Source organism: Strigops habroptila, chromosome 2 (assembly GCF_004027225.2).
Source record: "Strigops habroptila isolate Jane chromosome 2, bStrHab1.2.pri, whole genome shotgun sequence".
Taxonomy (NCBI): Eukaryota; Metazoa; Chordata; class Aves; order Psittaciformes; family Psittacidae; genus Strigops; species Strigops habroptila.
In genome coordinates this window covers 59,023,157-59,038,511 of record NC_044278.2, presented here as the reverse complement: position 1 = coordinate 59,038,511, position 15,355 = coordinate 59,023,157, and the positions used below count along the sequence as shown (strand labels likewise).

The window sequence follows — 15,355 nt, the reverse complement described above, 5'->3', positions numbered from 1 at the left end:
TACTATTAAAAACAAATTAAAGTATCTCCTGTGTCCTTGTGTATTCTTTTTTTTTTAAGTATTTAAAACTGCAGTCCTTTCATTGATGCCCAGCTTAGCAGCTACGTTAAAAAAAAAAAAAAATAAAAAAAATCCCTTCTGCCTCCAACAGAAATTGCAGAATCATAGAATGGTTTGTGTTGGAACAGACCTTCAAAGGTCATCTAGGCCAATGCCCCTGCAATAAGCAGGGACATCTTGAACTACATCAGGTTGCCCAGAACCACATCCAGCCTGGCCTTGAATGTCTCCAGGGATAGGGCATCCACCGCCTCTCTGGGCAGCCTGTGCCAGTGTTTTACCACTCTCATTGTAAATAATTTTTTCCTCACATCCAGCCTGAATCTCCCCTCTTTTAGTTTAAAACTATCACCCCTTGTCCTGTTGTAACAGGCTCTGCTAAAAAGTCTCTCCCCATCTTCCTTAAAGGCCCCTTTTAAGAACTGAAAGGCAACAGTAAGGTCTCCTGAGAGCCTTCTCTTCTTCAGACTGAACAACCCCAACTCTCTCAGCCTTTCTTCGTAGGAGAGGTGGCTCCAGCCCTCTGACAAGTTTTGTGGCCCTCCTCTGGACCCTCTCCAACAGGTCCGTATCTTTCCTGTAGTGAGGACTCCAGAGCTGGACACCGTATTTTGCATGGCACAATTGCTTCCACCTGTGCATCTCAGAGATTTAAAAATGTTGTTTCACTTCTTTGAATGCAACTACACCATAACATAATGGTGCACAATCCAACTACCCCTGACTTTAACAAAGTGCAGCACAGCTCTGCATGTGCCAATGACAAAATGGGATGCCCTTCTTCCCTGCCTCTGTACTACAACCACCAGTCACCTAACAAGGCAGGAGAACACTCAGCCATCAGAAACACCTGATGAAGGCAGCAGGCTGATTCCCATGAGAGGCCCAAGCAGCAGCAGTGGCAGTGGGACACTGCCACTTTCCCCATGGATGAGACAGGCTTGGAGGCACACAGGTTCAAAAGTCATCTTCTTACAGCAACTGACAGAAAGGTGCAAGGGGACAGTTATCATGCTCCCACTTCAAAGCCCCTCCACCTTATCTAGCTCTTCCTGCTCTCCTTCGAGCCTCAGGCCCTGAGCTGACAGGTTGCAAAACTCAGGTTGCAAAACCCTCCACGTAAGAAGAGGCAAGAAGGGCAAAGTCCCTACGGGGTGGGAGAGGAAGGGGCAGAGATCACGACAGCCCCCGAAGCCTGCAGGAATCCTTATTCTTCCTCCTCGTCTGAAAAAGAGGAAGCACAGAGAACACGCTCGTTAACACAACCATACCACCAAGCTTCGGTCCCTCGCCCTGCCCCCCCACCTCCATGTTTACCCGTCGCGCCGCCCGCACAGCGCATGCCTAGCGCCGCCGCCACGGGGCGCGGGCCCGCGGCCGCCGCTGGCCGGATGGAGGAGGAGGATGATGAGGATGGAGGCCGGGGAGCCCCGGGGAGCACGGCAGTGGCAACGTCCCGCCACTTCGTGCGGTGCCTTTACGCGGTGGCCTTCCTGGTAAGCGGGGAGGCGGGGTGCGGCGGTGGGGGTGTCCTTCCGGCGCGGCCTGCCACGGGTGGCTGTGCTTGAGGAGGGAAATCCTTCCATCCCCGCCCCACAGGGACCGCTGCATGGCCCCACGGCAGCCGCTGGAGGGGCCGTGCTCGATGTGGGACAGAAGGGACGGGCCCGTAGCCGGCTCCGGAGCCTAGTGGTCCCCTCATGAGATGCTGCAAAGCCTGAGGACGGGTCCCAAAGTCCCCCTTCCCCGTGGCCTTTGCCGCTGCCGGGCTGAATCCCGCGGGCGCCCCCGGGCTCCGGCTGGTAGCGGTCCCCCAGACCCATTGCACTCCAGATCAGGCTGCTGGGGTTTGAGGTACATCCCTTCAGCTGCGTTCTTTTTGCAGTTCTAATGTTGGTAGCATACAAAGGTATGGTTTTCATCCAGTAAATACAACGGAGTAGCGCAGCACCTTGAAAGCTAAGTCTTGCCTTGTGCTTGTCAGAGAGCTGTTCCTTGTTTCCTTGAAATACCAGTGGCTGGTGTAAACTAAAATAAATAAAAAAGTCCATGCTTTTTCGGGGGAAGGAGGAAGCTTTAGAGAAGTCTTGTATTCTGTAGTGATTCATGATCCTCAGGAAAATGTTAATTAATTTAAAATTAAAATGTTTTACTTGGAAAATGAGTACAAAATGAGTACAAACGTGCACTGTGAAATGTAGATAATTGCCTTGCCTACCTTTAGGCTGGGCAATAGAAACAGTGTAGTTGGTTTGGGTCCTGGAGCAAATATTCTAGGAAAGAGTGCCTTTAGAATAAGCTTCGCTTCTTAGCTAACTTAAACTCTGTGGTTCTCCAATCCTGTTATAAACATGCTGACACCGAGCTGGAGTACATGCTGAAATCAACCACGAAGTGAGCATCCTTTTAGAGGGTAGTGTATGGTGAAATATCATAATGAAGAGCTGTTGCCTGTGATGCAAGCTTCCTGTTACCAGGCAAATACAGGGTATTTATCATTTGACCTAAGACATTATAGGTGAAATGAGAAATAACTACCCATCAGAGGATAGTGGTTAATAGCTTTTGCTCTACCTGCATGCCTGTACAAGTCCAGTACTGCCAGGGTGTATTCTGAGACTTGTCTTTTTAAACGTTTCTATCAGTGATCTGGACGAAGTCACTGAACCTCTCTTCAGGTTTGTAGAGGACACCTAAGATTGTGTTATTGAAGATCTTCATAAGTTGTGTGCTCTGTTCGCTGGTGCTAATACATTTAATAATGATTCTAACCTTGTAAGCCTCATTTTCAACCATCAAAAGGTACTTAATGACAGCCTGTGAAAATTTACTTGGTAATGCAGATTGTTACAGTTATGCAGGCTTTGGGTATACTATGAAGGGCTAGTCTTGTTCAGCTCAAGTAGTCCTTGGTAAAAGGTGATCTTGCTCCACTAGATTTGTAAGGTTCTGCTCTGATGCAGGATACTGTATACTGTGCCAGATAATGGTAGCAAAAGAACTCCTGAGTTAATGTGGTTAGCTTAACAAAAGATAAAAAATCAAAAGGAGTGAGTAGGAGATCTTTGTACTGCTCAGGATGGGCAGTGACCTTTGCCCTCCTCCTACAAAACTTTATGACTTAAGCTTTGCTTTATTTCCCCCCCCGCCCATGTTTCTGTCTTTTCTCTACATTTCTTAAATTATACACAAAGACAGTAGGTAGGTTTAGATCTAACATAGCTTCTTCCCATTGTGGATGAGAGTTAAAATACTGTAGATTTTGCAAGTATACTCTCTTTGCACAAGTGAAAATATTTGTAGGTGATTGAAATTACAGACCACTTTGAATTTAAAATACTGGTACCAAGTACTTTTCTTGTTAACAGATAAAGTTTAATATATACTCAAAGAATATTTAATATTCAAATATATATCTTAAAAATTACTGTATCTGGAGGGGGAAAGAATATTGCTCTTTCCATAGTTTTAACTCCTCTGTGAGGCAATCCTTTATGTGTTTTTGTAATTTTGTACATACTGAATGTATTGTAAAGGTTACAACATACCACATTGGCCATGAAAAAAATTCTTTTAATCTTGTACTGCTATGACAAATTTTTTTTTTTTTCTTTTTTTAATATTGACTGTTACTAAGCCAGGTCACCATCATCTTTGTAAACATTATCAGTTATTAAAACTTTTCCTGCCTTGTTTTCAGGATTTATTTGGTGTGAGCATGGTTGTTCCTTTAATGAACCTTCATATCAAATCTCTAGGAGCAAGTCATACAGTTGCTGGAATAATAGGTGAGTTGCAGTATTTGATTGATTTACTAAAGAATAAGATAATATGACCTGAATTATGCCTTACTGCAAATTGGACGTTGTAACGTAATTCTTCCTTGCTAGTAGCATAATACAAAGTGAGGCCAATTTCCAAGTAAAACAGCCATACTATGTTAGACACAAAGACCTGTCCAAACTTGCATACTGACAGTGCTTGGGAAAGAGCACTTTTGGAAAGGACAAGGAAGTCTTGCAGTGATACTTGTGCAGGTGCTTTTTCAGCATCCAAGAACTCACAGCTCAGCAACTTTGGGAGCCAGAGGTGTTGCTTTTAGTTTTATTGTTATTTACAGGCTTTGCAAACAGCACTTCTGTATCTGGTTTTCCTGAGCTTTACAAAGCCCACGATTGCTCCCTGTTTGATTAAATTTCTTGTAGCTGTCTTTTGTCAAAATATTTATTGTGTTTACAAGTGTTTACAAGTAAATTCTGAAGATTTGGGAATGAACTGATAAGTTTTGTGGTTCTGAAGTTCTTGTTTATATTTTATGGCTCTGCTGATGGTTTGTAATGATAGAAGTGTATTTTTTATAGCTGTGTGTGTTTGACATGGGCTCTGTTATTCAGCTTTTTATTACCTTCTTTTTTTATTTTGGATGGAATTTAGCACTTTGCATGAAATAATTCGGGTTCTACACTGAGTTGAGTATTATTTTAAGCAGAAATTCATCAAAAATGTGAGAAGCAGTATGGCTTGTTGACTGATGGGTGTTGCTGTACTGTGGGAAAGCATCAGAGATAGAAGGCAGCTGTATTGAGTTCCCTAAGACAAGTGCGGAAACTGCTGAAGGAGAAGGTGTGTCAAGTCAGTGTGCAGAGGTGAAAGCCATCCAGCCGGCCTTAGACTTTGCTGAACAAGAAAAATGGCCAGTACTTTATACTGACTCATGGATGGTCGCAAATGCCCCATGTCAGTGATTGCAGCAATGGAAGCAGAGTAACTGGCAACTCAGAGGTAAACCCATCTGGGCTGCTGCATTGTGGCAAGATACCACTGCCTGGGGGCAGAACCTGGTGGTGAAGGTATGCCGCATAGAAGCTCATGTACCGAAGAGTTGGGCCACTGAGGAACACCAGAACAACCAACAGGTGGATCAAGCTGCTAAGATTGAAGTGGCTCAGATGAATTTAGATGGGCAACATAAGGGTGAATTACTTTTAGCCCAGTGGGCCCATGACACCTCAGGCCATCAAGGGAGAGATGCAACATATAGATGAGCTCATGATCAAGGAGTGGACTTAACAATGGCCAGTATCACCCAGGTCATTCATGAATGTGAAACGTGTGCTGCAATTAAGCAAGCCAAGCAGTTAAAGCCTCTCTGGTATGGAGAATGATGGCTGAAGTACAAATATGGGGAGGCCTGGCAGATTGACTATATCACACTCCCATTGACCCGCCAAGGCAAGCGCCACATGCTTACAATGGTTGAAGCAACGATCATGTTATGCCTCAGGTCTCTCAAACTCTTACCTAGAAAGGTTTTGAGTTACTGGCTGGACTTAAACCATGAGAGTCCTTGGTTATGTGCTAAATTCTACTCGTGGTTTGTTCTGCTCCCTCTTATTCTACTAAATTATTCCCAGAATGTCTTTCGTGTTTCCTCATTTAAAATTTTGTGTGGTTTTCATTTTCTTAAAAAATTAGGTTAAATTTTTAACGTTGGTATTTTACTTGTTTGTTTTAGGATCTCTCTATGGTATAATGCAACTATTTTCCAGCACGTTTGTGGTAAGTTCTAACACTGCATTTCTGAGCATGTTGGTATTTCTATGGATTTTAGGGGGGAAAAGGGTGAAGTTAATAATAGTGTTTCTCAGTGTTTTGCAAATGTTTATAGTGTTCATATAAGCATTTTTGCTTGGAGGATCTAGTTTTTAGTTTGCATGGAACATGTTTGTTTCATTTCTAGGGAATTGCCAGATTTTTCAGAACTAAACAGAATACAGTCTTTGGTCAAAAACTAGAATCCAGATTTGGACTCAGATACATTACAGAGTATGTTACAGTCACACAGTGTTCGTGCTAGTAAAGCTGAAGTTTCCCTCAGTGCAGTAGGCTGTCCAAAAAGCAGTCTCATAAGTCAGCTCTTCATAAGCATGTTATCTAGAGTTTGGTTTCCCTGCTTAATGAGCAGTGCCTTGTAATTTGTCATATGGCCTAAATTAGTGTATTACATCTCTGAGTTTTGTTTGGTTTTGTTTTCTGTTAGCTGTTAATTTTTTACATCGTAATCTAAGCAAGAGTGCAAAGACTAAACCTCCCGAATGCATGCTTTACCCATCGATACCTTAGATCCCTGTGTTTAGCCAGGAGCACCTTTAATATTACCTCTATACCTCCTAGCCTTTTTAAGAGAGCAGATTTTGAGTGTCTCATGAAAAACCTGTTTGGTATGCCACCTGGAATAATTTGTTTCTATAATCTTATGGCATTTTCTTTGAACTGCAAAACCATTGCCTACTTTCTCAAAAAACCTGTTTCCTGTTTGGAATCAAGCTGATTTATAAGCATGCTAAATGCAAGTTTACTGTTTGCCCCTCTCATAACTACTTCCTACCTGTCTGTGCTCAGCTGACAAACTCCTCATAGCTAAGATCATTCGTTTTAGGATGCTCAACAAGTATCTAGTACATAGCAACCACTGATGCAAGCAGATATTAGTGGTTGGTTGTAATAACATTTTCAGAGTGCCCTTACTACTAATATTTCATGGTGTATATTGCAGGACTGTACTTTTAAAACAGGAAAATTATTTTTTAAAAAGCTCTGTGCATGACATTAAATGGAATCATAGTTTCAGCAGGTGCATTGATGGCAGGGCAGAACTCTGCTTGTGACTTCAGGAATTTAAGCACTTAGGAATGTTGTATAATAAGCTTATTAAGCTTTCGTTGACAGTCCTTTCATTTCTTTTCTCAGGTTAATTTAGAAGTATTGGTTGTTCACTGTACATAGTTAAATGTTTTAAAAAGCTAATCTTAATTTCTTGATTTGTGAAAGGGCTGCTGGAGTGATATAGTAGGAAGACGATATTCCCTGCTTGCTTGTATTCTTCTCAGTGCACTGGGTTACTTCCTTCTTGGAGCATCCACCACTGTGTTCCTGTTTGCCATTTCTAGGGTCCCTGTAGGTGAGTAAACTCTTGGCACTTTGCAGTTTAAATTCCCCATAGTCTCAGCTTGAGAATTACTACTAGAGAAAACATGGTATGTAGGTGGCTACATAGCATCATTACCCAGCAGCACCAGCTGAACCTTAGTAATGGGAAAATCTCTACAAATCAAGCATTCGCATGACATTTTCCTGGAAGTAATTCAAAATGTTTTGTAGTTTAACCCAGCAGGCAGCTAAACAGCACTCAGTCACTCACACACACAGTGGGATGGAGAGAAAATTGGGGGGGGGGGGGGGGGGGGGGAGGCAGGGGAATGTAAAATTATTGGGTTGAGATGAAGATAGTTTAATAGGACTGAAAAGGAAGGAAAATAGTAATAATAATATACAAATCAAGTCACGCACAGTGCAATTGCTCACAACCCGCCGACTGATGCCCAGCCAGTTCATGAGCAGTAGTCCCTAGCCAGCTTTCCTCCTAGTTTATATCCTGAGTGTGACATCACATGGTATGGAATATCCCTTTGGGCAATTGGGGTCAGCTGTCCTGGCTGTGTCCCCTCCTAACTTCTTGGGCCCTTCAACCTACTCACTGAGGGGCACCCAGGGTGGGGTGAAAAGCTGGAGTCCTTTACTTAGTGTAAACTAAAACATCAGTGTGTTATCAACATTATTCTCATCCTAGATCCAAAACACAGCACTGTACCAGCTACTAGGAAGAAAATTAACTCCATGCAGCTGAAACCAGGACAATTGTATACTCAACAACTGTCACAACTTTTATGCCACCTTGAATGGCTGAATTATATGAGGAATATAGCAATACTGTGAAAGAGGCTATTGTAAGTTTAGTCATAACAGGTACACAACATACCAGGTAACTGCTGGAAATCTTGGCCTGCATTTGCAGTAGAAAATAGAATGATATGTCTGTTACTGTTTTTTCTCTTGCTGAAAATATACCTCAAAATGACATTACAAAATTCGGCTGAAATTTTAGGTCACTGCTTCAACAGAATATTTATGTTGTGCAGAAGTGTGTATGTTTGCAGCACAGAAGCAAAGTTTGTGCCAGGGTTCATTTCAGAGTTCTTAAAATAACTGAACACCTATTGCATATATTCTGATATAATAAGCATTGCTATTACTATGAACACATCTACTAAAGGCCACTTTTATGGCCCATAGTTTTGATTTAGGAGCTGTTAATCTCGTTTCTTAATTTAAAGACAATTTGCTAATGAATTATTTAATTGATATTTGACTACTCAGTAGAAATAATACTTTTAAATCCTAGTAGCACTGTGACAGCATTGCCCTGGTCAGAGGGAACGAATGTGAAAAATGGCATTATTAATATTCCTGCAGTCTGCATACCCTTCTGTGCCCTTCTTTTGCCACCCACCAATTTCCCATAGAAATTTTGTGTATTACAATCCTGGAAATCTTCATACCCGGCAAAGCTGGTACAGAGCTATGTTCGTATTCAGACAAGCCGTTCCTACCTCACCATTACTCAACCATAAGTTCCTATTGTAATGGCCATTTTATTCCTACTGTGCTTCAACACTCAGCTTAGTTAAGTCTTCTTTCAGCAGGGCTGTAGGAGCATAACTTTGACCAGAGGTCTGAACTGGTTGCCTTGATCAAAATCACCTAAGCCAAATCCTTGAACAGCCAGGATGATGGCTGCACGACTCTAGCATTGAAGAATTTATGGTTAATGGAGTCTTAAAAATACCAATCGTGTAGATTTTGACCATTGATATTGCAGATAGGTTCTGTAATTTTTAATCTTTTGGACTGAGCAATACGTTTATTATTTTGTTTATATTACATTGCAGGTATCTTCAAACATACACTTTCCATCTCTAAAGCCCTGCTTTCCGACTTGGTTTCTGAGCGAGACCGCCCATTGGTGATGGGACGCTTCAATGCAGCCTCTAGTGTGGGCTTCATTCTGGGGCCTGTTGTTGGTGGCTACCTTACAGAGCTGGAAGATGGCTTTTATCAAACATCCTTCCTCTGTGCCTCCATCTTCCTTCTGAATGCTGGTAAGTTGTGTGCCATATTTTGCATTTTGGGTGCCTTCATTCCTCACTTTTGTGTTTTTACACTATTTCTAATACCTTGGATTCATAGTGTGTTCATCATCTATGGCATACATGTTCTGTCTGCCAGTACTACCCTTTGAATTTGAACCTGTGTGGAATGGTGGCAGTTTTGAAACAGTTAACCTCCAGGTGCTTCTCCTTTGTATTATATATACCAGTTTTACATTCAGACACAGGAAAAGGAATTTTTAATATGCCCAAAGATGAAGACTAGAAATCAGCTTTAGCCTTTAGATTTGTTTATATGTTGTGAGTGTGGCATCTCGGTTTTTTCCTTCCTTGCTTTCACTGCATTTAAAATTGAACTGATACTGTGAATAACACTAGACAATCTCTGAAAAATTTTAAAGTGAAATGATTAAGTCATTTTTAAATTTTGATCTTTACACTAAGAACATGGTTACAATCAAGCTAATGTCTTCCATGCGAAGTTAATGCAATTGAATAAAATCAACTAATTTCTTGATCTGTATAGGTCTTGTCTGGATGTTACCCTGGAGTGAAGAAAACACTGGCAATAGGGAACGTCAGCAAGGCAAAGAAGGAACAGACAGCTTCTCAGCAAAAGCAAATCATGACCTGCACTTGAAATCAGTAACTAATGGAGCTATGGCAAGCAATAGTCTTTTCCAGTCTCCGTGGATCCAAGTTACAACAGTGCTGAAGAGGATTAAAGGAATTGCGTGCTCTGATCTGTGGGATATATTTTTAGTGCGGTTGCTGATGTCTGTTGCTATACTGCTGTACTACAGTAATTTTAGCCTGGCCTTGGAGGAGAGATTTGGGCTGAAACCCTTGTTCGCTGGATACCTAATAAGCTATAGCAGTGCACTTGGAGTCGTGGCTGGTTGTCTGCTTGGACCAATAACAAGACTCTATCAGCACAACACATACAGAATTTTGTTGCACTCTAGCAGTCTTACCTGCACGTTGATTCTCCTGTATGCTTCAGCACAGAGCATATGGATGGTCATTTTGTCTTCCACATTCTTAGCCTTTTCAACTACTATAGGTCGTACTTGTATCATTGATCTTGAGTTGACCATTGGTGGGAATGAGGGCAGCGGTACGCTCTTAGGCGTTGGACAGTCCGTGACGTCAGTGGGACGTATACTTGCCCCACTCCTTTCTGGAATTGCTCAGGAGTTCAGTCCCTGTGGCCCTCCAAGTCTAGGGGTTGGACTAGCTTTAGCAGCTATTTTGATAATGAATGCAAACAAACAAAAATACTGTAGCCATGGAAATGTGAAGTTAAAAAATCAATAGTTGCAAATTTGGATTGCATAGATGTACCTCAAAGGAGAGGCAAAGTGAACCAACCTGAGATGATGCTTACACTTGCCAGACTTGTACAGTAGTAACAGGATCTTTTTTAAGAGGGCACATTATATTCATGTGGAGGCAAGTGCTTACAAATATTTCTGCTGCAGGAATGTTAAATGTAGACAACTTTTATTCTAACTGGTACCACTACAACACTTGTGAAGGGGACAGATGTTGCTGTATAGTACTGTCTGGGATTTTTTTATGGTTTTTTAACCTTTTTGGAGGGGAAAAAAAGGAATGACATGAAATACACAAATCCTGCTTGTAGCGCACATTTGAAACTGTTTTTATTGATAGATTATTAGAAGACAGAAATTGATTCTTATAATTTACTCAGAGGTGAAGTTTTATTATTTAATCAGAAGGAGAACTTGTAATACAGCTCGTTAGCCTTCATTTCTTATGCTGTGGTCTGCTGCCATTTGTCTGCCATGACAGTAGCTTAATTAACAGCATGTTTGTTTATGTGATTTTGTTAAGCATACTTTGTCTACAAAACTTGCTGCTCAGCATGATTAGGCACCTTGGGGTGGCCATCCGACCCCTGCTGATGCCTGGTCTTTGCCGGGTAACAGAATTGGGTATATGCTAACTTCATATATTAGAAGGCCTAAAATGGATAATTTTAGAATAATACAGGGCCATTCAGACTGAAACTTAGACCAAATGTAAGCTTTATTGAAACTTGAACAGGTGGTTTCTGTTTAGTAATAACTTCTACTGAACAACTTTATCATAAATTAATTGTTAATATTTCCTGTGCAGTTTTTCTACCTTAAAAGAATAAATTTGCTATGACTATTAAAGGTGTGCTGGATCAACTAGCAGTAGTTCGTGGATCTTCATGAGTGCGTTTTTTCTCATCTCTGGAGGCATAAGTGACATTTCAGTGACAAGAGGAAAAACTGTATATTTGTTGGTATTGCGGTCTTCATTTGTCTGCACCGCTTAACTAATGAGAGGTTACTCTCAGAGCTATACAGTGAGTCGTAGCACTCTCTCCTGTGTTTACTGTTCAAGCTCATATTACTTGCCAGTCACCACTGCTTGCATTTCATTTGAAACATACAAAAAAATGTATTTTGCACTGATGACATTCCGTATGCTTTCCCTAGTATTACTCAATGAAAGTACAAAGTCAACTATGTGTAATTTTGGGATTTTTTGGTTTTATTTTTGTTTTATTAAACAAAAATTAGTTATATCCTTAAACATATCCATGCAAATAATGTTGCTGCTTCAGGACAGTCATAGGTGGTGTTTTGCATTTTTTAATTTTAATTTTCTTTACCTTTTCTGGTGCCTGTTATCATTTAAACCCTTGTTGAAACCTCAGTGAAACCAATGGAGCACCTTGGGGCTACATATAGAACTCTGAGTTGTTTTAATTGTATATATTGACATAATGAGTATGTCTTATTAATGCTGTGATTTTAGTACATATCCTCAGAGTTCCTTATTGTAATAACCTGTGTTTCATTTCTCCCTAGGAATGTGAGGCATTTTCAAGTGTCTTACTTCCTCCTGTCTTGCTTGGTAGATGCCCCAAAACATTCTAGTCCTAAATTTCCTATTTTCTTTCTTTTCTTTTTTTCTTTTTTTTTTTTTTTTCTATTTTTTACCTAAACCCACCTTTCTGTAAGTCAGGCTCTTCTGTTTTGCAGCTATAGTGAGGGGTAAAGGAGAAGGATAGGAAAAAAACCCTCAAAAAATAATATATATGAAAGAGTAATTTTTCTTACACTTGTTGGTTATATGAGGTAACATAACATTTACCCTTCTATGTTGCTGCCATAATTAAAGCTGAATTCCGTAAACACCATAAAATTCAGTTTATACTATCATATACATATGCCTGAATATTGCTTATAAAAGCTTCAAAATTTCACTGGTTTTGTTTATACACAAGTGAAAAATGTGCTTTCCATGATCTGCAAATATTTTTATTTTGAAAAAACAGTTCTCCAGATAAGCTCATTAAAAATGGAATTAAATAATCAAATTAAGAAATCTGTGGAAGGCTGGTCTCAGGGACATGTTGCCACTGATGTTACAGAAGGTAAGTTTGTTCTTGCAGGCCAAAATGATTTCTGAAGTGCTGCAGAAACATTTCTTCTTTGTTAAGGTTCAGTTACAGCGAAGTTGCACTACTTTTTTTTTTCTTATATATATATATTCTTAAGGAATAGAAATAAGATGAAGTGACATTCCACATCTATCATTTTGTCTCTGTTTGTTGTCCCGTCCTTTGCTGAAACGACAGCACAAGTCAATATGAAATGCAGAGGTTTTATTTTTTTTCTTCAAGCTGTTCCTTCAAATGATCATTTGTATCTGCCTGCTTTTCACCTAAAAGGCATAGGAGTGAAGGATTCCACCAAGAAGTGGTTTGACAATATATGAAATAGAAGAAATGAGAGAAAATAGAGAACTTACCAGTTTTGAGACAGAGTACTTGAAACTACTGTTCTAGTGCCTGTTTGGATCCCTTGTGCTGCCTCTTAGTTGCCATAACTGTGCGAGTTCTGAGGGTCATGAGTAAATGACATCCCTGGAGATGAGGAGATGTGACTTCCTCTTTTAAGTTGAGGGAGGAGCAGTTGCAGCTATTTTTGGCTACAGTCTAGTGGGCTTTCATGAATTACTCAGCAGTTTCTTGAATCCAGTGGTATCTGAAAACTGTAACAAAACAGATCTGAATATGGACTAAAGAAAAAAGTTTCTACCTGCAAATCACTGCAAACGAAGGTTTTTCTCTTTCTTGCTGTTTGTGTTAGTTTTGGGTTGGTTTTCTTGGGCTTGTTGGGGTTATTTTTGCTTTTTACCTGTGGAAATTTCCACTTTTTTTAACAGTGATTACTTTTCTGACCTTTATGATCAGCTGATGTTGAAGAGGACATGTGGACACAATGTAACAATTTATTTCTGTAAAACAGCTGGTAGCATATGATGTGTACTGATTTTGTTGCTTTTAAATGATTAAGCAAATGTAAGGTTTATTCCGTGTTGGTGTATGCTGCATACATTTGAAGGAATCCTTTATAAACACTCCAATTCTGCAGATTTCAGTGTCTTGTCCTGTTTTCTCTGAATTTCCTCTCCATAGCACCATCACAGAGGTCAGTAGCATTCTTGTTTTCTGAGAACAGGTTGATTAGTGAGCAGATAATGCAGCAACAAAACAGGACAAGTGTTTTTTACTAACTGGCTTGCTTGTAACTTCAGGCACTCCATAATGCCACTGCATTACAGCTGATGGGAACCTCTGTGGGTACGTTCGGGTGCTGCCAGCCCGCATTTCATCACAGGTGGAATTACCCCTTGGTAAGCGATGCTTTATATCTTGGCACGTTGGGATTTGAAAACCCGTGACTCAACTGCTCTGTTATTGCTAGAATTGTAAAGACTTACAAAGAGCTGATCATGAATCTTGTAAGGAGTATAGTAGAGCCTGAACTTTGAGAGTCAAATGATTGTGAGTAGAGCTCAGACTTCTTTCTTATAAAAATGAGTTTGTAGAGCTTGCCTCAGGGACCTGGGCAGGGCCAAGGGCAATGGTGGCTAGGCTCCCTACGCATATAGAAGAAGCCCATAGGGAGCACCAGCAACGAGGAGCACCACCCACAGGGTGGGCAAACAGGGCATGGCACGTCAACAAAGGTGTGGTGCAGGAGTTTGGGTGGCAGCTGAAGCTCTGCCAGCTCTACCAGGAAGTAATGGCATCAACCCGGAACTCTGCACCCACCATAACTAACACAGCTGCCTGGGCAGTGCTCTGGTGGGAGCTGAAGGTTCCTGGCTGCAGTGTGTACTCTATGGCACTATCAGATGGCAGGAGTGAGCACACCTATAGGGGGTGTGACAGGTACAGGAACTCCTCCATGTAGTGACTCCTCCTTACAGCTGCAGGAGGAGGTGAGTAGGTTGAGGAGTATCAGGGAGAACAAGAGAGACAGGGAGACTACTGGAATCACAAACCTACCCGAGACAGGCCCAACAGGCAGACAGGACACATGATACGGAGGATTCCCTGTCTTCTCTCTACCTGGCTGAACACAGTGACGTAAGGGATAGGGGGCAATGGTAACAAGTTCCTGCCCAGCGCAGCAGGCGCAGCTCCTCTGTGACTGCCCCACCTTCCCAGGTGCCCTTTCACAATAGGTATGAGGCTCCACAAGTGGATCCAAAAAATAATGACGACAAAGGTTCATCTAGCGTGGAGGTGTCACTGAGGTTAAGTCAGCCTACACCCTGCTCCCATAAAGAAAACATGGGTCATTGTCATAGGAGACTCCCTTCTGAAGGGAACAGAAGGCCTGATATTCAGACCAATCCACTTGGGGAAGTCTGCTGTCTCCCTGGGACCTGGGTTAAACATGAGATGAGAAAGCTTCCTACCTCAGTACAGCCCTCAGATTATTATCAGATTTTTCAGGTAGGCAGCAATGAAGACTTGCAACAAGAAGTCTAAGGGTAGTCAAGAAGACTTCATGGCCTTGGGACAACAGGTTAAAGGATCAGGAGCACAAATAGTGTTCTCTTCTATGCTTCCAGTTGCAGGGAATGATGACGGAAGAAACAGGAAGAGCCATCAGATCAATACCTGGCTCTGAGCCTGGTGTCACTGGCAGGATTTGGGGGGTTTTGATCATGGGTCAGTCTATATGACACCAGGCCTGGTGAAGGATGGGGTACACCTGCCTCAAAGGGGGCAGGATCTTTGCACAGGAGTTTGCGGGGCTCATGGAAAGAGCTTTAAACTACATTTGAAGGGAGAAAGGAATAAAACCAGGCTCACTAGAGACAGGCCTGGGGGCAGCACACCAATGTTTGAGGGACAATGTGTCAGCAACGTCCTTTGGTCTGCTCTTTCAGTGGAGGTAGGGGATGGAGAGCCATGTGACAGCAAA

General features: G+C 41.6%; 1 protein-coding gene across 1 annotated transcript; it reads left to right on the top strand.

Annotated features, from left to right (window-relative positions):
* Positions 1 to 1,412: 1,412 nt before the first annotated feature.
* Positions 1,413 to 13,508, top strand: MFSD9 (major facilitator superfamily domain containing 9). The gene is made up of 6 exons (XM_030476736.1): positions 1,413 to 1,556; positions 3,761 to 3,848; positions 5,576 to 5,619; positions 6,892 to 7,021; positions 8,850 to 9,059; positions 9,595 to 13,508. The coding sequence occupies exons 1-6, from the start codon at positions 1,452 to 1,454 to the stop codon at positions 10,383 to 10,385; spliced, it is 1,368 nt and encodes a 455-aa protein (XP_030332596.1). The 5' UTR covers positions 1,413 to 1,451; the 3' UTR covers positions 10,386 to 13,508.
* Positions 13,509 to 15,355: the final 1,847 nt, after the last annotated feature.

Coding starts and splice junctions, on each gene's coding strand:
- MFSD9 (XM_030476736.1), top strand. CDS start 1,452: ATGGAGGAGGAGGATGATGAGGATGGAGGCCGGGGAGCCCCGGGGAGC. Junction 1,557..3,760: donor TTTACGCGGTGGCCTTCCTG/GTAAGCGGGGAG, acceptor CCTTGTTTTCAG/GATTTATTTGGTGTGAGCAT. Junction 3,849..5,575: donor TACAGTTGCTGGAATAATAG/GTGAGTTGCAGT, acceptor TGTTTGTTTTAG/GATCTCTCTATGGTATAATG.